Source organism: Rhea pennata, chromosome 1 (genome assembly GCF_028389875.1).
Source record: "Rhea pennata isolate bPtePen1 chromosome 1, bPtePen1.pri, whole genome shotgun sequence".
In the NCBI taxonomy this organism is placed as follows: Eukaryota; Metazoa; Chordata; class Aves; order Rheiformes; family Rheidae; genus Rhea; species Rhea pennata.
In genome coordinates this window covers 63,095,440-63,118,260 of record NC_084663.1, presented here as the reverse complement: position 1 = coordinate 63,118,260, position 22,821 = coordinate 63,095,440, and the positions used below count along the sequence as shown (strand labels likewise).

Genomic DNA, 22,821 nt, shown 5'->3' with positions numbered 1-22,821 from the left:
ACGCCTTTTTTTTTTTTTTTTTTTTTTAATTATTCTTCCACAGCTGAACTTCCTGCTAACTCTGGAGTGCTTGTGTGTATCGTAAAGTGCTGAAACTTTGAACAAAAGCACTCCTGAACATCCTTTTAGAAGAGAAATACTGGCAAACAGGCAGTGACAGGTGGAATTGTTGACAGGCATTAAGTGTGGATTTGACAGATTTACAGGTTTTTCTTTTTTTTTTCTGAAAAAGTATGTATTTTAAGTGTTCTCTATCCTGATGAGAAAGGGTTAAATGATGTCTGACTCAGACACATGTGACCAGCAACTTCAGAGCCACTAAGACTGTGATGGAGAAGGTCTGGTGTGAGGAACTGTGAGGAACTCTGTGAGTAGCCAAACTGCTTTCTGTGGAGCTTGTTGTTTTCTCTTGCAGCAAAGCTGAAATTGGATAGTTGGCTGTAGGGGTGGGCTTGCCCTTGAGCCTGCCCACTTCGGAGACTCTGTTTTGCTGAAGGGTAGGAAGGAAAGTCGCCTTCTACATGAAATGAAATGAGCCGGTGGCATCTTCACTCATGGATTTACCACCTTTCAAATATGCTGTCTGTTAGGAGAACACTGTAGCTTTAATCCATACGACATGTGCCAGTAGACCTCTGTGGGGAGGTTTGCAGGACTGGGGCAGATGCAGGGGGACCGAAGAGAGAGAGCTCTGCTGAGGGCCAGGCATCTGCTGAGGAGCCCTCGAGCAAGACCTTTCGGTGTGTTTTAGATAAATATCTAGTCTGTTTTAGATAAATATCCAGTCACTCACACTCGTAAAGCAAATCGTCTTCTGCTTGTGTGAGAGAAGGAAGAAGAAGCAAAGGCAATGGCGATTCTGAAAAAGAAACTAAAAGTGCCACGCTGCTTCTGGGGCAGGTGGGGAGGGTGGCTGCCGAGGAGGAACCGGGTCAGCGTGCGGGAAGCTGCCCACTAACCCCCACACGGGGAGCACAGCAAGGGCAGAAAGAGCCCTGCGAAGAAAGGTTATTTTTATTTGTTCTGATCCATGTGGGAAACCAGTTGGATGCAGCTGGGAGTGGGACGGGGGAGAGCTGACTTTGGGCGAGCTGGAGGGGGATGCGGGTGGCGGGCACCTCCTGGGAAGGCACTGGGGCCCTGGATCCTGCTGCCACAGCGTGACCCTTCCTCATCCTCTTTTCGTGATCTTCCGGAGAGGCTGCTTGAGGGCTGCCCAGCTTCTCTGGTAATTTCTTTAGTAATTGCCTCAGAATGGCAGCAACTTTATAAGAACCAATTGCACTCGAAACACATACAAATAACGTATTTCTTACTCATGCTTAGATGTGTGCTGTGTTTTTCTATGCTTGAAAAGATGTTAGCTCAAGGGATCTTTTCCTCATAATGTATTTCTAATTGATTTTCTTGTGACGATCTTACACCTTCTCAGTATTCCTGATTTTAATATCACTGGTTACATATTAATTCAGCTGTTCTAAGTTTTCTATTAAGTAACAACTCAGCAAGTTTTCAGGCTTTCTTTTTTCAGTGGTGTCAAATTAGACTTTTCAGCCTTTTTAAGAATTCTGCCTTACGGGTGGCAGGTGTAGAAAATGTAGAATTTTTCTTTTTGGCATGATGTGTCCAACAGTTGCATTACTTAACAATGCTATTTCTAGATCAAGGGAATAGCAGTCCCAGAATCCACAGGTATTTGTGGCAGTGATGGAGCTATTTTGGGGCTCTCGGCTCGGGGCTGCAGAAAACATATCTGTAAGAGCCAGGCTCCTACTGCTCTGGGAACAAATTTTTCTAGCTGTTCATGTTCTTCTGCAGCCCTGTTTCTTGTGATGAAACCTCCTATCTGGCACATTGAGTCCTGGACTTGACACTCCCCTTCCCAAATCAATTCCAAAACAAAAGGTGTCTTTCCAAGATCACCTTTACATCTAGCTCATGAAAACGAGCAGGAGTAATAGCTGGCCTGGCTCTTAGCTAACTGCTTAATAAGGTTAGATTTTCCTTCCAGATGCTTTTCTACAATGTCAGAGGACCCATTAATAAGGACACATGCCTGTGTCCAACCTGCAAATATTTCAGAAGCATCTACATATGACATTTCAGTCACAGGTGGAAGTTGTGTCTTTACCATTCCTAAAGACAACCTTCTTTTCACTGCGTGATCTCTGAATCCTTATTTCTTGTGAAGCATCTTGGTCTTTTTTTTTTCTTTTTTTTTCTTTTTTTTTTTAAGATCTTAGTCCTTTTTTTAATTCTTTTTTCTCAAAATTGTTTTCACTTCACAAAGTCCAGAAGAGATGTTTCTTAGTTCCTTAGGTCTCTGCTTTCTTCTACGCTTTGTGCACACTCTCACGCTTACTTCTTGCAGACTTGTTCTGATTGCATCCTGCAGCTATCCCCTTGCACCTTCCGAGTCGTTTACCTTTTGAATATTCCTATAGGTTTGTGATTGGTTTGGTTCACCCCCCACTCAGGCTCTGTCTAAAACCTGTGCTCTGTTCTGCCTCTGCTCTGAAGGTTGCCATCCTCCCGTTCTTCCCGCTGACGACAAGCAGGTTCTGACCTTCATCCCTTTGCCTCTCTGATCCTCACACAATCGGATCCCCTATTAGAGACTGCGCATCCCTTCCCTTCACATTATGTGTTTTGACTGAAAGCTTCATAAACAGCTCCATTTTAAAAAAATTTTTTGGGGGGTTTCTCGCACCGAGCAGCTCAAGTTCATTACAAGCACAGTTCTCTTCACATTTCATTAGTGCAGTCTGAGGATGTAATTCATTTGCTGCACCAGACTGTAGGCTACTAAGCAAACCCAAACTTTGTGACAGCAGTATTAAAAATCAGTTTTTTCCATCAGCACATCCTCCAGTTCCTGCCATTTCTGCATACGGTGAGTAACTCTATGACGTTTCCCACTCAGCTGCTTTTTTCTTCCTTCTCAGATCTGCCTTTAGATTTCACTCTCCCTCTCTCCCTCCCCCCCTCCTGTCTTTCTCTCTCTCTCTCCTTCCCTATCACTCTCTTTTGCTCTCTTTTGCTCTTTTTCTTGCTGTCTTTTGCTCTGTCTCTCTCCCTCTCTCTCTTTCTCTCTTTCTAGCATTTCCCATTAACACGGGATGTCTAGGGAGTTTCCTAAATCTGGACCATAACTTAGAAGACTTGTTAGTAAAGCAAAAACTTCATAACATAAGGGCTAGGAGGACCATCCACAAGACTCTTCTCTATCTAAACTGAGATACAAAAATAGCAAAATTCTCTAATTAGTTGTAGTGTGAATTCCTGAGAGGTGCATAAGCTCATCATGGGAAGTAGCTCATTTCAGTGGGCAGCGTAAGGGACGTGGACTTTGCAGGCGGGAGATCTATTCCACATTTGCTTAGGTTTTGTTGAGTAACACAAATTAAAACAGAAGTATTGATTTCTACAATGAAATACTCTGGATAAGAAATGAATAATAGTATTGCTACTTGCCAAGTATCAGGTGTCTACTCAGTGGGAATACCATGGGCTGGCACACTTTGAGCACTGAAAACAGTACATCTGCATTCAAGCACAGGCAAAAAAAGAAAGAAAAAATCTTTCAGAACTTATCATCGGGGAGCATGTGGAAATCAGATGATTTTCTGGGCTGTAAAATGATGAGGACAACAGCTCAGGAACTCCTACTGAGTTTAGATTTTGCTCTCAAGGCTACTGTTAAGCAATCTGCCAGAAGCTGAGCTTTTCTTTCATTTTCTTTTTCTTATTTTCCTTTCCTTCTCTCTCTCTCTCTCTCTCTTTTTTTTTTTTTTTTTTTGAGATAGTTCTGCACTTTTGATCATTGCTGATGCTCACAAATTTGGCAGCATGGAACCTCGCTGGTATTGGTTGGATGATTCTGCACAATGGATTGAATATGGGAAACAGGTAAACTCCCTGACACCTTGGACACCTAACTCCTTGTCCCAGCCCCTAGTGGAGAACTTCATTTTGGATTTCTTCCCTTCCCCCCCGCCCCCCAGGATTGCTTGTTATATGACAGACAATCCTTTCTGGCTTCTGATGGCTTTCTGATGTCTTTTTGTATTCCTGTAGCACTCACCAAACCTTGATTTTTTTTTCCGTCATACTTTCAGGGGAGCTTCTGAATATCAGCTCTAGACATTGTCGTATGTTGTATGTTCTAGGAGGGGTAACATCATTTTCAAGACTGGTCATGTGTGTGTGTATTTATATATATGTATTTCAGGGTGAGGGTGGGGAGTGTTAGTAACTCACTGGTAAGCCAACGAAGCTGCATTCAAAAGGCTGCTTCTCTAAAGTACAATGCAGCACTATTTTGGCTACTAAACACCCAGCTTTTGATGTAATGATGAACCTGGGTGTATTAACAGCATTCAGAGCCAACTACATATATACATATATTGTCACTTTCATCATTTTTGTAGCAGTCAAACAACCCTGCGGCCACTGTAACATCTGCCCAGGTGGAGAAGGCATTTCAGGCAGATCAGGAAGGCACTCTGAGATTTCAAGTTCATTCACAGAGATATGAGATAAACTTCAAAGGTAAAATCTTTGTTTATAATTTAACACATATGATGTATTGCTGACTCCCTAGTGTAGCTTCACTCCTGAAAATGCCTCATGTATCCTCATCACTGGTAGAAGTAGCTGTCTTAGTCAGAAGAAACACTGATGTTTGAAAGAGCTTGCTAGAAAATTGCTCATCTGTAAACTGCAGAGGTAGAGGAGATGCTGCTTGTGTCTGAAAGAGTCTAAAATGGAGAATTATATAATAATTTCTCATTCTTTTGTTTAACTTTGAGGATTCAAATTGCTGGAGCTATTAGAGAGCTGTACAGTTAAAAGAATAAGAAAAAAATAAGTCACAGTATTCAACAACAGAAAAGGAGAAGTATTAGGATGATAGTTTGAGGTTAATACCCAGGACATGGTGCATATGCAAGGGAAGAGTTGTGAAAGAGGAAAAGCAAAATCTGAAAGAGGCTTGGATTTGCTGAGGTTGCTGCAGGAGGAGAGCTGCATGAGAGAAAGCCTGTGATTCTCCTGCCATTCAGCTGTGAGCTTGTTTCCAGAGAAGGACATTATTTGGGTGGTTCATTTTTCACAAGCAAAATACACGAGTGCCATTCAGACAAAGGAAAGAAAAGAGCTATCATGCATAGGTAACGTTTTAAGTGAGCACATCCCTTTTGAGCCACGGAACTGTGTTAGCCCAAAAGTTGCTGTGCGACAGAATTGAAAGAGAAGCCTTCGCAGGCTACAAAGAGGATGTGTGTCTGCCCTGCTCGTGCTGCCAGTCCAGATTTAATGTCACTCGCAGACAGCAAGTCAGAGAAGGCACCGGTTAAGGCATTGCATAGCTGGGTTGGACAACAATTTCTCTTAGGGATAGTGTGCCTCACTATGCAGGAGCAGCTATACAGGGTCAGGCTGATACGTACTAGCCTGTCTCCAGCCATGGTGGATGCTGGATTCCCAGGGAAGAGGAGAGGGCTAGTGGGGAGTGGTACTTTGCTGGCATCCAGGGACTTGCAGCTCAGGGACTTCCTAAGTCTGGGGTAATGTCTCCGCAGTTGATGGCCCTGGCTGGATTTCTTTCCTTCTGTGGGTTTTTTTTTTCCCAGTCTTTCTTGACTTGTGTAAGCTTAAAGCACCTGTATCATTTTGTGGCAGTGGGTTCCACAGCCGAGTTACACATTCCTTGAATAACCACTCTAAGTCTGGATGCATTCATGTTTTCTTTCAAGGCATGATCCAGAGAAACCTGCACACTCAGACGGCAAGACGAATCTGCCGGCAGTCACATGACACCTCCAGTGGAGATGGGAGCCAGCAGGAGGAAAGGTACCAAGTGCTGCATTTGCTCGTTGGCAGCTTTTTGCTACCGTGTCTCTAGATGGCGGTGCCTGTTCAGTTTTCAGTATCTGTTCCGGGGAGAGGGAGGCTGTGGCAGTGGCTGCAAGCTGGGCAGAGCGAAGCTCCTTTTGGGAAAGGTCTGACAGAGAGCGAGCTGAGTCTAATTCTGCTGCTGGTCTCCTGGGAGAGCATGTCGGCCACCGCAGTCCCCAAAGGGCTGTGCCTACCGCTAGCGAGTTGTGCTCTGGTACACGGGTGGTTCACGAGGTGGCTGGCTCGTGTGTTGTGCCAGACCTAAGCTACTCCACCTGTTATGAGGTGATGTGACTCGGATGACCAGCCATGCACTTTGAGATGTTTGCCATCCCTTCCCTCCTTCATCATCAGTGCCACAAAGAACAGCTCCACTTTCTGAACTTGTGAGGTGAGGAGCAGCAGATTGGAGGTACCTTCTAAAACATGATCATCTTGGATAGGAAGTGGGAACGCATTGCAATAGCAGCACTGGGAAGAAGAGGAGGTGTAGGTGGGAATGGAGGATGGAAAGAGTGAAAAAGCAGAGGCTAACCAGATGCCGATTTACTTTTTCATTCCATGTACATATCTTACTTCTCTGTGCATCATATGCTGATGCTCACCCTGTGGTCAGTACGGATAAACGCTGGTATTGGTTGGATGAATCTAATCAGTGGATTGAATATGGAGAAGAGGTAAGCATCTTTTTCTTTTGTGTCCAATGCCATGTGCTAGCCACCTAGCAGAGGCTACTATTTTTCTTTCTTTTTTTCCCTGCGAGCAGTGCCTTTCACATATGTCTTGGATATTCTCTCAGCATTTCCACACAGCACATGTGCATTTGACATACTCAGCTGCCTCTCTTAAATATAGTCGTACCCTTCAGGAGCCTGTGAGGTCTGGATCTAAACACTTTATTTTTTTGGCCAAACCAGAACCTTTCAGATTGCTTTTGTCTAAATAATTTTTATGATGTGTGTTCATCTGTGAGGAAAGTGCTCTTTTCTCTTGGAAATCCTAATAACTCACTGAGGAAGAGACTGCCAGAAAACTGTCCCAAGCACTGACAAGGAACAATAACAAAATACCACCCTTTAGGAAGCCCTGGTGATGTTCTCAAACCTGATTTGTAAAGCTGAGAAGGAGATGGCATGCATTACAGTCCACAGAGCCCTCCCTGCAGTCCTCCCTCCCTGCCAGGCTTAGTTCAAGTGTGCTATGATGAGGAGCAGTGACTGGGAATAAGTGGTGGCAGAGTACAGAAAACAGATTCTGAGGGGCAACACGGGGTGGGAGCTTCTGCACTGGCAAAATCCAGGTTGTAAGCAGTTGTTCTTGCCTATCTCCTGGTTAGCAAATGAAATGCTACTCTCTAGGCCCATTAAGTGAAAACTTGCATCTGATGAACAGTTTCCTTCACTTGTCCAGTCTCCAGACCACTGTGCTGCCACTGTAACCTCTGCCGAAGTGGAGAAGGCATTTCAGGCTGACCAGAAAGGCACTCTCCGGTTTCGAGCAGGTTCTCAGCGCTATGAGATAAACTTCAAAGGTGAAGTATCTGTTTGCCCAGTGTCTAATGCAGTTGTGATGTGACTGGCACTGTAGTGCAGCTTCTCCTTGGGGAGGGCTTGCAGGCATGAGCACAGAGAGCAGTGGGGGCACCTTGTGTAATGTCAAACTGAACGGGATCATAGGACAGAGTGGATTGAAGTATGTGTGCAGATGTTCAAGCAGACTAATCAGTGCAGGGCACAGCCTAACTGGAGGAAGCAAAAAAAAGGTGGAGAAGTAACTATAGTCATGGGGCAATAGTAGTGTAATGTGGTGTTGGAGTGTGTGCTGCAGCCTGCGGATTCCTGCCCCCTGCATCCAAAAAATCCTGTGCAGAAGCATGATGTACAGGAAAATATTCTAGCTGGGTCTAAGTCTGTTCATCTGCAGATCATCTGCGCTTGAGAAAGAAAGAAAGACATGAACAAGATCTGAGGAGCATACACAGAAGTTCTGGGAGTTTTCTCAGGTGGGAAGTGGAGGTGTCACTGTGAGCCACACTAATGAAAATGGAGGGAAAAGACATTTCCTCAACTCCCAGGGACAGTCCTGTGCTGGTAGGAAGGCTGGATTACTGATCTAACACATCTTGAAGTTTTGGTGTAGGCTTTTGATGAGAAGAAACCAAGAGGTAGCAAGAAGCAGCTTGATGGCCAGCTGGCTATTAGAACATGTACAGAGATTTGCTATTGTTGACAATGAGATATCTCAAGTAGAAGTATCAGAGTAAAAGATAAGGCAGAAGGGTCCCCAAAGTGGAGAAGAGACTTGGAAAGAGATAGCACTGGGCTGTATAAGATGACTTCTTTTCTAATGGATAGCAACATCCTTTCCATAATTTTTGGTGCATTGTGTTTTCTTTTAAGACATGGTCCAGAGAAATCTACTTACTCAGCAAGTGAGGAGAATCTGCCGGTGGCCACCAGATGCATCTGATGGAGATGGGAACCAGCAAAGAGAAAGGTGCCAGGCAATGCATTTGTTGTTTACTTCTGTCTAGTAAAAAGATGGCAGTGCCTACTCATTGGGAAGATCTCCTCACTTTGGTAGGATTCTTTCATTCAGTATCTTCTGGTAGTACGATTATCTTCTGGTAGTACGATTATAGTATCTTCTGGTAGTACGATATCTGTACTTCAGATATCTTACTGGTAGTAAGTTCTGCAGCAGCTCTATGACATGGTTTGTTGGGGGTTTTTTGGTGATGCTGCGGAGGACTTTCTCCAAATGCCTGAAAACAAATTAAACAATCTTGTGCCATCTGAGTACCAGCAGTCTGTGGCAATCAAACACTGATGGAAGTAGGAAATGCTCATCATCAGTACTGGAGATGCTATGCTTGTCTGTATGGGATTTCTGTACCTCTCTCAGACAGGACTGAGCCTAGTCAATATTAGAGGGAGGTCATTTGCCTGGACAAGTTTGCTACTGTGTAGATCTTCTGTGAATATGTGTGAGGTCCTTGAAACATCCTTGGTTGCCTGCTGTCTTTATTGCATAATTTGTTTGGTCTTTCACTATGTTCTTGCAAGCTGGTGTTTGTCTGGGTAGTTGACTCAAGTGTCATGTTGGTTCTCTGCCAGACAAGCCAGTGGGTGCATGACCACACTCAGTTGTCAGGCCAGGCGCTGAGTGCCAACTGAGTGTGTAACTGCAGGTACCTCTACACTACGCATCCTGTCGACCTCCCGACCAACACACAGCAGGGCTCCAGTGGCTGGGCCTCCATGGGAGAGGGCAATAAGAACTCTAGGTGTGAGAGGCACTGGGAGAACTGCCACTGGCTTGGGAAGTGGGGTATCCCAGTGGTGTAATTATAAATAGGATTTCTTGGCTCCTGTGCTTTCAAGGCCTATCGCATATGGTCAGACCGGTCTTTTCTCTGCACTAGCTGCTGGCTATCAGTGAACTCAGCAGTAGTAGGGTCCAGACCCTAACCCATAGTGCAGGGGAAGGGGAAAGCGACAGGGAGCATGAGTTTGGGAGCGTTGATAGGAGCAGGTGAAGATGGAAAAGAAAAACTTCTGCTTTCTACTCTGTATGTCACTTGCTGATATGCTCTTGGTGGACAGCACAGGACAACGCTGGTATTGGCTGGATGACTCAAACCAGTGGGTGGAGTATGGGGACGAGGTGAGTGTCTCTTGCCCACACACCCAACACTGTGCACCAATTGCTTCTCAGAGGCTATTTTTCACAGTCTTCATGCAGAAAGTGCTGTTTCCATGCTTCAGATTTTACCTCAGTGCTTTCCTAAGTGACTTGGGTTCTTCTGGAATGTTCTTGTCCCTTGGGATTTTATTAAGACTTTGAGGAAATAACTCTGAGGAAATTTCATAATTGTCATATCTGAAATCCCTCATTTGCTAGGGCAGATTGAAATCTTTCTCAAAATTGGCTTTGACTGAACAATTTTTATCATTGTATTTGTACATGAAAATTGTTGCTCTCCTTGGAAAATCTTGACATTTGATTTAAAAAAAGGGGGACTACTTTAAAAAAAATTAAATTAACAATACCCTTAAAGATGCCCTCGAAAACTTCTCAACTCTGTTAGAGATCCCAAAATGTCTTCTGTGATGAAAAGTGCTCTGGCTGCATCTCAAGTCTCCACGCTGTGGTCTGCAAGGATGGGAGTAGGAGGATTCTGTGGGGCTGCCTGAGTACACAGCACCAACCCCAGTATTTCTAGTTGGGCTAAGGGAGGGAGCAGTGGATTGTGGCAGGATTTCCAATGGAAAGCTTGTGGCAGACTAAAGCAAATGATGAGACCTGAATCTGGTGATGGGGGAAAAAACCCACCTCAGCTTTTCTCCTTGCTATGGGCTAAATCCTGCTCTACAGTATGCATGCAATTTCATCTTCACCAAAGGCTCCTGTCTTGGATCATGTCCCTCTTCACTTTTCTAGTCTCCAAACCACTGTGCTGCCACCATAACCTCTGCTGAAGTGGAGAAGGCGTTTCAGGCTGACCAGAAAGGCACTCTCCGGTTTCAAGCAGGCTCTCAGGGCTATGAGATAAACTTCAAAGGTGAAGTATCTGTTTGCTCAATGTCTAATGCAGTTGTGATGTGACTGGCACTGTAGTGCAGCTTCTCCTTGGGGAGGGCTTGCAGGCATGAGTATGAGAAGGCTGGGAAGAGTTTTGTGGGTTGTAGGAGGTCACTGCTGTGGCAGCATGGAAGGGAAGAGGGAAAGGATGGGATCCCAGAATGGAGCAGGCTCAAGGACGTGCACAGATGGTGGTGCAAGGAAGAGTACAGCTCTAGACTAAGCGGAGGGAGGAGGAAGGGGTGCGAGCTAAGGACAGGTTTTAGAGCCTCTTGACTGAGACCACATGGTGCAATGTGATGCACGACCCACACTGAGCCAGGCTTTTCATCTGTCTGGCCAGGAAATCCTGTGTATAACACTGCTAGCGCAGTGCAGAGCACTGGATGATAGTACATTTGCTGTGTTCTGAATATATCTGACGTACTGTGCAATGAGACTACTTACTTAACCAAAATAAATTGTTGAGCAGAAATTTCTGTGCCTGAACTACTTTGTCTGAGGCACAAAGAAAAAGAGGGAGTCACATCTCCCACATCTCGGGGACCTCTACAGGTAACACTTTATCCCAAAATTTGTTTAGAAGGAAGGGATTGCAATGACCCTATTCTTACTTTGTAATATTATTACTCGAACAAGAACTGAGATACCAAGTAACAAGCCTTTGTTGGTAGAAACAATGTATATAGCCATCTCGCAGATCTAGATCTTTTTGTCAGGGTAACTCGAGGAAGAAAAGAAAAAGAAAAAAATGCCCCATGATAGAAAGAATTGAAATCAGGCAAAACCAGATGATGATGATGAGGTGTTCGTCAACTGTCAGACAGGTCCTCCAAATACTTGTACAGAGTCATTACAACTGACAGTGAAAAGAAAATGGCACAGGATAAAGGGCAGAAGATTAGCCACCAAAAGAAATTTACCCAGACTTTCTTGCTTTCCAATATATGATGTGGAGGAATTTCTTAAGGCACATTGGAAGACCACTTGTTTTCTCATGGACAACATACCCAGGCGCCAAAATCCATTCTTCCAATTATGAATGCATTCATGTTTTCTTTCTAGACATGCTCCAGAGAAATCTGCACACACAGATGACAAGACAAATCTGCCGGTGGCCAGACAGCGCCTCTGATAGAGACATTCAGCAGAAGAAAAGGTACCGAGTGCTGTATTTTCTGTTTGGCAGTCTTTTGCGACTATATCCATAGATGGCAGTGCCCATTCAGTTTTTGGTAGGAGGGAGCCTGTGATAGTGGCTGCAGGCTAGGCAGAGGGAAGCTCCTTTTGGGGAGGGAGGTGAGCCCATGCGTCTCAAGCCACCTGTCATGGTGCTGGCAGGGAAGGAGATCCCAATTCTGCGTGGCTGGACGGGGTGAGCAGGTGAAGGTAGGAACGCTCACCAGCACTCGCCAGAGCCACGGCTGTCACCAAGCCATCTTTGTGGCACCAATATTGGTCCTTCTGCTGCTCCAACAGGTCAGAGGGAGGGAAAACCAGATCTGGCCTGGCTGCCAGTCCCCCAGCAGGCCTATTTTCTTCAGATAAGATAGGTATGGTTGTGTTACCTGGGCTGCTACAGAAAAGGAATAGTGAGGAGCAAGTAGAGGGGTGCATTTTGGTGGAGCTCTAGGGCACCTTTTGTGCCTAGGGCACTTTACCACTTAGATGTCTGTGGAAGGGTTACATTTAGCGGTTTGCCTGTATGTTTTGGACTCTGCTGGGTAAAGCAATGTGGCTGCATTCGCATGACTTGGTGACTGCCTGAGACATGAGCTGTACTGAATTTGCACAGGGGATAAAACCTGCATGCCCTGCCAGGTAGCCTATGCTTGTGGGCAGCCAAAAGGGAGGGAAGCAGGACTCACCTGGCACCTTGGATGCTCAGGATGTTTGTTAACATAATGAGCTAGGCTGGCACTAGGACCTTCTCTCAGGAGAGGATTGACAAGGTGGAGGAGTGCTGCTGTGGGAGACAGTAGGGGTAGGAACACTGGTAAGGTTGCAGGTTTGGGATCAGAAGGAGACAAGCAGTTGGAGGAAGAAAGAGCTGAAGGTGGTTGTGATGAGGTGTGGGACTGGTGGAGAGCTAAAGGAGGGAGATATTGGACAGGACATTGTCTTATTGCCGTTCACAGAAGACAAGCCTTAACCATAAGTAGCCTATAGGATCTGTTCGGGCCTATTCTTCATGGGTGCCTTCAACGCAAGCGGGTTAGATCTTCCTCCCCCAAGAAATCACGGTGTAATTACAGGTTGCTACCCCCAGAACAAAGAGCTGGAGGAGGGTGAAAGGAGCAGAGAGTATGGATTTAAATACCTTGGAGCACACTGAAGGGCTGCAGCGTTATTGGTCACATTAATTGACATACTCGTTGCTGAGTTATTGAGTCTTTCTGGGACTGCCAGAAACTGATCTGTCTTTGTTGTTGTTGTTGTTTTACATGGTTATGTTTCTCATCTTTACAATCTGTCGATCATTGATGCCTGCTCCATGACTGAAATGGGAAGCTGCTGCTGGTATTGGCTGAATGGGCATCGTTGGGTTGAATACGGGAAACAGGTGAGATCTCCCTCTTATTCCAACACGTTATGCTGGTTGCTGCCTTTCTGCTTTCCCCTTCCCCAAAAGTGTAGTGGCCAAACTATGTCAGAACAGGTACATCTAGTTCTGGAGTCTGTCTCCTTAACTGGATGACGTTTTTTCCAAGAAGGTACTCACTGCCTACAACGATTTTTGACTTGTGGATCTCCTGCATCACAGATAGTATCTCTACGTATAATAGCCCTGGATGCATTTTTCTTTCAGTAATTATTCCATCAGTTTTTTAACCTCTATAAACTTTTAGCAACCACAACATCTTTTAACAATGATTCCCACAGCTGAACTAAATGTTGCTTGAAGGAGAGCCTCCTTCTACTTGTTTTGAACTTCTCACTTGCTACTTTTATTTAATAAACATCACTCAGATATCCTCCCAGTGGTTTTTTTGATGTTCTCATGTATTTCTGTAATTTTTGCTGATTTTCATTAATGCTCCCAGGAGATGCAGTTCTGAAAACACGCTGCCTTTACAAGTGGCTGAGGGATTTGTTGAAAACATTTCAATTTGAAAATTCTGCATGTGTGAAAAGGATCTTTTTTTCTGCATACTTTTGCTGAAAAACAAGGCCCTGGAAAACACCTGCTTTTCCTCCTTGGGGCCCTGGGAAACACCACCATTTTTAAACTTTGCTGGAAATAACCCAGGAGCCTTGAATCGCACCTCCCCCTACAGGGAGCCTCTACTCTTTTACCCCTGGGCATTAAGAGGTGGGTGAAGGAGCTCCAGGGAGTGAAGTGGATGGTGTCTGCACAAGGCTGGTGAAGGGAGGTGACATGCACAAGTAATCAAACTGGGAGATAGAGAGGAGATGTGAACAGGAGAGAGTCCCTCCAGTCTTTGGTGGTGGAGAGACTCATAAAGACAGTGGAGAGAACTGGCTGTGGGATAGAGATGAGTCTGTTATCAAGAATAGTTTAAATCACTGGCTTTTCTCCATGACTTGTATAGATGCTAAATCCAACTTTGCTATGTGTGTGCAACACCACCATAGCCCAACATGCATTTCTAACAGATATCTCTCTCCTTTATAGCACTCAGACCAGTGTGCTGCCCCTGTATCTTCTGCAGAGGTGGAGCTGTTATTTCAAGCTCATCAGGAAGGCTCCTGTGAATTTATAGTTGATTCACAGAAATACAAATTTGATTTCAAAGGTAAAAGATCTGTGTGCTTAACACTTGAAATACTTATAGGGAAGCTAATTATAGTGGTTCTTTCCCAGAAAGCCATTGAAGCTGCTCTTATGCACAAGTACAAGAGCTGTGAGGGAACATTTCATGGGGTACAAACAGCATCTCTTAGGACAGTAAGAAGAGGAAGGCAAAATAACTTAAATGTAAAATGGATAAAACATAAGCAGCATTGCAGGAGAAAATGGAAATAGTTTTTGAAGACTAGTTGAAACTGGGGGTGGCTCTGGTCTAAACAGGGCGACTTGGATTTTAGAGTAATATCTCTGTCTTCTTAATGTGACACCATACTCTGCTAAGGCTGTAAATATGGGAACATTTTTACATGTTTATAACTAGGAAATCAAGGTCTGAAATGCATGCATGTGGAAGAAAATGATAATGAGACTAATTGATCTTAGATATACTGGCCCTTTTGTACATACACAGTATAGGTGATTGTTGCATGCTTTGTAATCTTGACTTTTTGTATGAATGCAATTTACCATGATGCACAGTGGATATGACAAGCTAGTGACTCTGCTTTTCCTTGTGTGTGAATATGCCATACAGCTAGGTCCTTTTCAAGTAGAAAAAAAGTTCTGCAGCCTTGCTTTGGGGAAAGGAACAGGGAAAAAGAAATAGAAGAGGCACCAAAGCACAGGGTAATTGTGAACTGTATTTGAGTTTCTATGGCATAAATTCTGCACAAAGCTTAAAAGGAGATTGTGTGCAATGACTGTTGCTCATGATATATCGTATTTAAGGTGGTTGCAAGCGCTGGAAAGCAGTCTGATGTTAAAATGTGTGCATGTCTTATGCCTGAAGAAGAGGGTGTACATTGCCACATAGTATCTTGAAATCCAGTCTGAGGGAGCAAGAGTTAGGTAGAATGTCCCCCTTCTTATGTCTGGGGCTAAAGAAAGAGCACAGCTGCTTTGGAGGCCCTCATCAGCAACTAGAAAAAGAGGGAAGCTTGTCCAAGATCTCTGCAGGGAAGTGAGCTCTAAGCAGGCCGGTTAATTAAAGGGCTCCAAAGGTGGCTGAGCACAGACTCAGTAGCTCATTCTGTAGTTTTCTTCTCACAGCTTATATCCTTTACTGTGTTCTTATAACTAAGCATATGGGGGCTTTTCTCCTTATGCCTTCCCTAGTGATAAAGCTAAGTCTGAGTAATCTGATACAAACCAGGCATATCACTGTGTGGGGGCTGGTGAACCCAGTATTCACAGGAAAGGCTGCGAAACTCTTAGTGTGTCTGTATGCAGCAAGATCAGGGCTTCCTGAGCTTCTGAGACATGAATCGTCTCTGAGCTACAAGGTCTTTGCCTGACATGCTTAGCACAAGTTGCTAGGTTTGTGGAGAGCAGCAGGAATTACCATGAACATTTTTAGCAAACAACAAAATAATGAGAGAGCCTGAGACTGGGAGGTCAATGTGAGGCACTATATCACTGTTGGAAGACAGGAAAGCAGGAAAGATGTAGCATGAGTAAAGTAGATTCCAGATACCCAGAGAAAGGGTTAGGTACTTTAAAGAGTCCTTTTCTGTGAGGCAGATCATAATTCTATAAATGAGATGAAAAGTCAAATGGCTATTGCCATGCTTTAACTACTCTGAGTGAGACGTGGTTGAAAAGATGTCCGCAAACCTGCCCAAAACTTTAAGTGCCTGTCAGCGTTTGCCCTGTGCTGTCACTCTGAGATCAGAAGAGAGGAAGAGGGATCTTTCTTTTAGCATGACAAGATGACCTTGTGCTGGTCAGAAGATAGATTAGCAGCCTATCAAATCTTAGCATTTTTGGAGACAGACTATGTGAAGGGAAGAAGAGGTGAAATCAGATGATGGTGATAACTCTTCAGTCACCATTAGAACATGAAACCTCTGCACAGATCCCTTCATGCTGTCAGTAAAATGCCTAAAGCAGAAATGGCGCAGAGTAAAGGAGGGGCTCCCTGCAGGAACAGCACGAGCTAAGCTAATCCTGCTGTGACACATTGGGAATGTGCGGCAGAAAAGAAGCTCTGGGAAGGGCATTGTTTCACTGTGTTGCACAATGACTTCTGCTTTCCTGAGCAACACTCCCAGATGGCAAAGGTCTTCTTGCTAATTCGTGGTGCTTTTGTGTTCTCTTTCAAGAAATGGTCCAGAGAAATCCGAATACTCAGACTGTGACAAAAATCTGCAGGAGTCCAAGTGCTGAAGTGAGTGGCAGTAGCGAACAGGACAAGAAAAGGTACTGGACATTATGTTCATTATCTCCATGTCTGTAAAATACTAGCTATTTACTGAGTCCTCTCCTGCTTCAGTGTAATTCATTTATCTGCTGGTTGTAGCTTCATGCAGGTAAATAGGATTTGACAGTATGGGTAGGTTCTCACTGTGACAGGCGGGGGAATGCACTAAGGCAAAAGTCTCAGTGACCTGGATACTACTAGAGCCATTCTTCACAGCTGGCAGGAAGTTAGATGACTGAGGGTATTCAACTAAATCTATCAGAAATAGAAATTTCTTAGCATAATGGCATTTCCCTTTTTTTTTTTTTTTTTTTTTTTTTTAATTTTTGTACATCCCTCCATCAAGGCTGGTCCTGGTCACTGTGTGAAACATGTGGTCCAAAGTAGACATGTGTAGCTATATAGGCTGTGAAAAAATACCCTTTAGTCTGCCACACAGCCTGTTACTGAGCTGGGGAAGCTCAAGGAATAAGCCTGGCATCCTGATTTGTGGATGTAGTAATCCATAGTGAGAAGAAGATTGAGACTGGAGGAATGGCACCTTGGTTTGGGAAGATGTGTGACATTGTTGGAATAGGCCTTCTAGCAGTCAGGAGAAATAAGAGATTGGAAGAAAGCAAATGCGTTGGTTAAGGTGCAAGGCAGACGTTGATAATTTGACATTTTTAGTTGACTTTTCCTTCTCTCATTCCTCTCCCAGTGGGTTGAATTGCATGGTCCTGCCCTAGGCACCTAAGCAGAATCATGAATAGGAGAGATGTACTAATTTCTTAGGCTCTCAGCGGGTATTGTGCGAACTGTTTGTACCATTACATTTTCCTGTACCTCATGGCCAGAGGAAGTTAGTATGGCCTGGCAGTGGTAAGGATGGGTGATGCTATTTGAAGGGCTATTTGTACTTTCTTCAGGCACACTTATGGGCATGCAGCCAAGAATGGAAGGAAAAGATAACACTTTGCTGAAAGCACTGTGTGATGCATCCTACTGCAGAGCATTGCTACAACATACATGGAAGTTCTCTACTGGTGGCTTGTATCAGCACGGGAGAAAAATTTATACAGAATATAAAGAGCTAGGATTTTCTGAGGCAACCCCTGAGCTGCAGTTTATATCTCATGACCAGGAGACTGCCTCATGGAAGTCCTTTGAGTTTTCTAATCTTGTTTAAACTTGTTTTAAACAGACAATCAGATGCTATTCACACACATCATCTGTTTCCTTCAGACTGGGACCATTCAGCACTACCAGAAACAGGATATGAGGTATATATATCTGTTCACATCTGTCCAGGGTTTGATTCTGTTAGTTTTCAGCTTGCAAACATGTCACTTCAATATGTACAGCTGCAAGAGGGACAAGGATAGATGTGCCATAGCTTCCAGGAGACACAGGTTTTACTAAGATGGTTCACTTGCACTGTAGGGGCTGTACATCTAAATGGCCATTGCGTAGAAATGTTCATTTGTCCATTGTGCTTTTGATTTGACCAAGAAGACCACTGATGATCTGGAGGTTGAGTTCAATTTGCCTTGGCAGTGGTCTATTCACAGCACTGTTTCTCCTTTAAACTCAACTCATGTGCTAGAATTTCAAATTAAAGCAAGTGCTTTAGGGTGATCATCAACTCAATATTGTTATTATGAGATTTAGATTTTGTGTATATTTGAAACATCAGATGGTGTCATGACAAAGCTCATTGATGTCTCACTACAATAACATTAGGACTTGCCTACTAAAGAGAGCTAGTGCACGAGAAAGGTAGGTGTGACTTGATGTGGAAGAACTATTTCACTTTCTCCTCTCCAGATATCTATTCTGAATCCAGAGTGTCTTTGTATAGCTTTTTTAAGCTTATTTTTGACAAGGATATCTCTGTGTACAGAACAAACATGCTCCACAGAAAGCAATAGTTCCTTTGGATTATAGACAAGACCTTGGAGTAGGAGATCAGAGCACATTTGGGATAGGGGTGAGAGCAAGGAAAAGATGAGTAAGTGAGAGAAGGCTCCAAAAAGTCTTCAACAGTGATAGCAGCCACGAGGCTTTCCCTCCTCGATGGATGGGAAGGACTGGGGAGGTGTAACTTAAAGCTCTTTAATGTGTTGATCTCTGTTGTGTTAATATTTGCAGTTAGTAGAAGTCAGCCGCACTGCCAGCAAATACAGAGAAATTGAGAACCTATTTCAGCGGACAATGAAACATTACAGAATCCACAGGCTCCGGAGAATTCAGAACCCGATGCTTTGGCAGTATTTCCAGTTGTTTGTATCTGCTTTATTGCATTCTTCTGGTGGCAGCAGAGCCGTTCTGATAACCGCTAGGCCCTATCCCTTGCTTAGCTGTGTGGGTGGTTCCCCTCTTGGCAAAAGGAAGACCACTTCTCTCTCCGCTCAGCACCATATCCAAACCATCATGGGTGTAGACTAATTTCTCAGGAGTGCATTGCTCTGATTCTCAGATTTATGAAAGCAAAATAAACAAAATCTAAAAAGGGTGGGAAGAATGAAAACATATTTGCAGTCTGTGAAATTGGACTTGAAATTTACATAAACTTTACATTTTATGAGAAAAAGGTAGTAACATAAAAACTTTTATTATGAAGATGGCTTTTATTACTCTAGATTTTATACCTGGAGTTCATACAGATCCTGTTTTGTAAATCTGGCATTGTAGAAGCTATTTAAAAAATATTAGGAAAAAACAACAACACAAAGTATTATAAATTCAAACTATACATAACAGTTTCTGGAGTTTCCTCTCCATTGGTAGAACAACATGGGCAAATGTTTCCTTTGCTATTGGGTTTCTCAGAACTGCAAAAATATTCTCATTCAAAATAGAGAAGACCAGAGTTTTATTCTCATGAAATTTGAGATGTTGATTAACCATAGACAGAGGAATGGATGCACTATTTCCCCAGGACATGGGAGCCCGACATTTAATCCTAGACTTAAACTGAACCTAAGTGTCCCTGTTATGGTTGTCTGTCCTTGTCATTGCACTGATGGAGTTTGGGACATGGGAACTTGGTTTGAGTACAGTAACCAAAGATGCTATTCTGGATTTGAAATTTTCCAAAGAAAATAGTGCCAAAACTGGAATATTTCTGCAAAAAGTGGCTCCAGCTGGCATTAACATTTTCTAGCAACTCAACAAAAAAATTTAGTCAAAACCCTGCTGGAGAGTCTTTTTGTCTTTAGGTGTAGAATCTTCTCATGCAAAACATTGTCAGAACTGAACAGAGCATGAGGAAGTGATGGATAGGTTTTACTGACCAGTAAGGGGATGGATAAAATAGGTTAGTTGAATTTTACCCCTTCAATAGAGACAAGAGCTGAAAACTTTTTGATGCATCTAACCAAGAGACTACTTGAGCTCTTCTCTGAGAATATAGTCTGAAATTGCAGAAAATGTGGCCTGATTAATGGCCAATGTGTTATGTTTATCAGCAAAATTGAGGTCCAAGACCAAAACTTAAGGTGCTAACCCTATTAGGAATTAGTGGTGAAGGCTGCAGAGGGAGAGATTGCTCTTTGGCTGTGATCTATTGCCTTATCTTTGGAAAAGGTGAGAGTTGCACGAGTTTGCTACATATTAGAAATTCCATTTTCTTGTTTTGATTCTTTTCTCCATCATCAGGATGATCTTGTATTTCTGAAATCTCTCCTGCTATACTTTCAAAGTTTTTTGGGGAAATATCTAAAGCTCACTGGTAATTTTTGCATTTGTGATGGCACAGGGATTCCTGTTAGCTCCAGCTCAAAATTCTCCCAGTTCTGCAAGTTTGGCATGGAAGAAGGTCTAAGAGACTTTCCTGAGGATGGAGGCAGGGAAGGAAGGGGAACGACTGGGAGAGACAGCATGATGTATAGTAGTCATTTTAACCTTCTGGCACTGATGTGAGCCAGGAAAGAATGGAAGCAAACTCTCTTTGAAAGCCATCAAAGTAACAAGCAGCCTCTTCAGCCATGCCATCAATTCTAGTCATCTGAGGGTCCTAGTTCAATATTTCAGCATAAGAAATAGTCAGCTAAGATCAAATCTGATGTCACTAAAGAAAGAGGGGTTTTATTTCCCCTGCTGTATACTCTCTTTCTCTGGTAAGGAATACGTACAAAGACAATATTAAACTGAGACTGGATGTGAATATCTGACATACCTGCCTTCTGGTAGCGTGCAGGAAGCCACCATGCAGTTTGATTTCATGTGAAAGGCTCTGTCCTGACATGTGAGAGAGCGGAAGGCTTGAGTGAAAGAGGAGAGAGTCTAATCTCATCTCATTTGCCTCTTCTCATTTCAAACACCATCACCCCTGGTTCAGCGAGGCATGCAGAGATTTACTAGGGGAGGCTAAAGCAATGTCCCAGTGTGTGCAGTATGCGTGTTTTTCATCATTTGATGAAAATTTGTGGGAGAGGTCAAATGGCTACATATTCTTTTTGTTCAGCCATATGATTTGTAATCTGGTTGGAGCTTGGAACCTGAAGTAGACCCAGAAAAACAAGAGATGTTTGTATGGGAGTATATGAATCTGCTGAAACTTCAGATCTTTTTTTCTGTAGGCAGAAGGAGCAGATGAAAAAGAGAAGCCCAGGGCAAGAGGTAGATGAGCGGCTCCTGTTCCATGGCACAAGCTCGTCCCACCTATCTGCCATCTGTGAGCAGAATTTTGACTGGCGGGTCTGCGGGGCTCACGGGACGCTGTATGGAAAAGGTAGGAGGGCAAGAGCCTGTGTTTCAGGGCAGGTCCAGCTATGGCGAGGAGGCAGGGAGAGGTCCCTGAGCGATGGTAGGGTGCAGTGTGCTGAGGCAGGACCTCTGCTGACCCGGGAGAAGCTGATGCAGGGGCTGCAGCAGTAGGCTACCGATGCTGCGGGCTGCCAGTGCCAGCCAGGTCTGTGGGTTGCTGTGAGGGGACTGACTGGTGCTGACACCACTCTCCTGTCCATCTGCCTCCGTGCGCTCACTGCAGGTGGTGTCCGCAGCAAGCGTGCTTCTGGTGGGACTGGAAACATCCCTCCTTGCCTCCAGTACCTGCTGTTAAGCAGAACTTTTGGTCAGGGAGGGCTGCGAGGTGGATGGAGAAATGGCACCGGCAAGGCTGTGTTTAGAGCTTTGTGGAGTGGGAACGAGAACAAGGTGCTTGCTGACTTGGCGGTTGTCAAAGTGCCAATAGCAGCTGTTTGTTGCTTTGTTTAATATATTAATATATTAATGTATTTTCTTACGTGTGGCTTTCTCTGCTCCCTAGGAAGCTACTTTGCCAGAGATGCCAGTTATTCTCATCAATACTGCTCATCCGGCACTGGTCACCAGAGCATGTTTGTAGCTCATGTTCTTGTTGGAGACTTTGTTCAGGGGCACAGATCCTTTCTTCGTCCTCCGCCCAGACCGGGGAATGTAAACAGGCTTTATGACAGCTGTGTGGATGATCCAGGGGATCCTTCCATCTTTGTGATCTTTGAGAAGCATCAGATTTACCCTGCCTATATTCTGGAGTACACACGTTCATCCCAATGAAGATGATGTCAGAGGTAACAATATCTCATCTGAAAATGACACTTAAACCTTAGAATTTTTTGTTGCATATAAGAACTTTACTTCTGACTTCCAATTACTCTTCAGTTCTGTTTCTATTGCAAGAGTGGAAATACAAGTAACGTAAATTATGAAATGACTGGGTTCTTTATGAGAGTTGTTTTCCTCATAAATAGATGGTGGCAGTTAAATTGTAATAAATAATGTTATCATGACAATGTGATGATCATTTTCATGTAAGTGTGATGTAGATTTAAACGTGCATTATGATTAATTTGTAAAACAAATTACTTCCATTTATAGTGTGGTACATAACTAGATGTTGTTTAGGACATGTTTGAGAGAATTAATACAGAAAATAAGGAAATGGAGTAAAAAAAGCATACTTGAGGGGTGATTCTTTGGAACTGTTTTTCTATGAAGTGAAGCTCATCAGCCTCTTGTCAGCGTAAGAAAAGTAGACAATGGTCTGTAAGCTGTTTTTGTCTTGTGGTTTGGCTGCTTCGAATTTTGTGGTGCGAAAAGGTTTTTAGATCATATCCTAAAGGGGGGTTACATCATGTTCCCTTATGGCTGTGCTGGTCCCATTTGGTTATCTTGCAGTAAGAGTCATAAGGACTGCAATTCAGAAGAAAATTCCTGGAAAACAGAGAAGTGATTCATCGGTCTTCCTCAGTCTGCCTTGATCATTGGTAGTATGCTAAAGATGGAGTAGGTAATGCAGTGCACAACTAGTAAAGGGACTCTGCTGCACACAACATCTCTGAGAGAACTGGTAGATGTTATAGGC

General features: G+C 43.8%; 1 protein-coding gene across 5 annotated transcripts; it reads left to right on the top strand.

The window, feature by feature from the left end:
• The first annotated feature begins 331 nt into the window (after positions 1 to 331).
• LOC134137155 (protein mono-ADP-ribosyltransferase PARP12-like) lies at positions 332 to 22,447 on the top strand. 5 transcript variants are annotated; one of them, XM_062569802.1, is made up of 18 exons: positions 334 to 367; positions 2,861 to 2,893; positions 3,849 to 3,909; positions 4,434 to 4,551; positions 5,757 to 5,853; positions 6,515 to 6,575; positions 7,309 to 7,429; positions 8,298 to 8,394; positions 9,504 to 9,564; positions 10,342 to 10,462; positions 11,548 to 11,641; positions 12,994 to 13,045; positions 14,120 to 14,240; positions 16,396 to 16,492; positions 17,677 to 17,755; positions 18,624 to 18,754; positions 21,056 to 21,207; positions 21,745 to 22,447. In XM_062569802.1, the coding sequence occupies exons 3-18, from the start codon at positions 3,850 to 3,852 to the stop codon at positions 22,011 to 22,013; spliced, it is 1,731 nt and encodes a 576-aa protein (XP_062425786.1). In that variant the 5' UTR covers positions 334 to 367; positions 2,861 to 2,893; position 3,849; the 3' UTR covers positions 22,014 to 22,447. The 5 variants fall into 5 exon arrangements, with proteins under 5 accessions (XP_062425795.1, XP_062425777.1, XP_062425786.1 ...); XM_062569785.1 differs by having other exon boundaries at positions 4,431 to 4,551; XM_062569811.1 differs by lacking the exon at positions 2,861 to 2,893 and having other exon boundaries at positions 332 to 367; positions 3,807 to 3,909.
• Positions 22,448 to 22,821: the final 374 nt, after the last annotated feature.

Excerpts from the sequence above, each read along its gene's own strand:
- LOC134137155 (XM_062569793.1), top strand. The coding sequence starts at position 3,850 with ATGGAACCTCGCTGGTATTGGTTGGATGATTCTGCACAATGGATTGAA. Across the intron at positions 7,430-8,297 it reads CTATGAGATAAACTTCAAAG|ACATGGTCCAGAGAAATCTA; the intron begins GTGAAGTATCTG and ends TTTTCTTTTAAG. Across the intron at positions 10,463-11,547 it reads CTATGAGATAAACTTCAAAG|ACATGCTCCAGAGAAATCTG; the intron begins GTGAAGTATCTG and ends TTTTCTTTCTAG.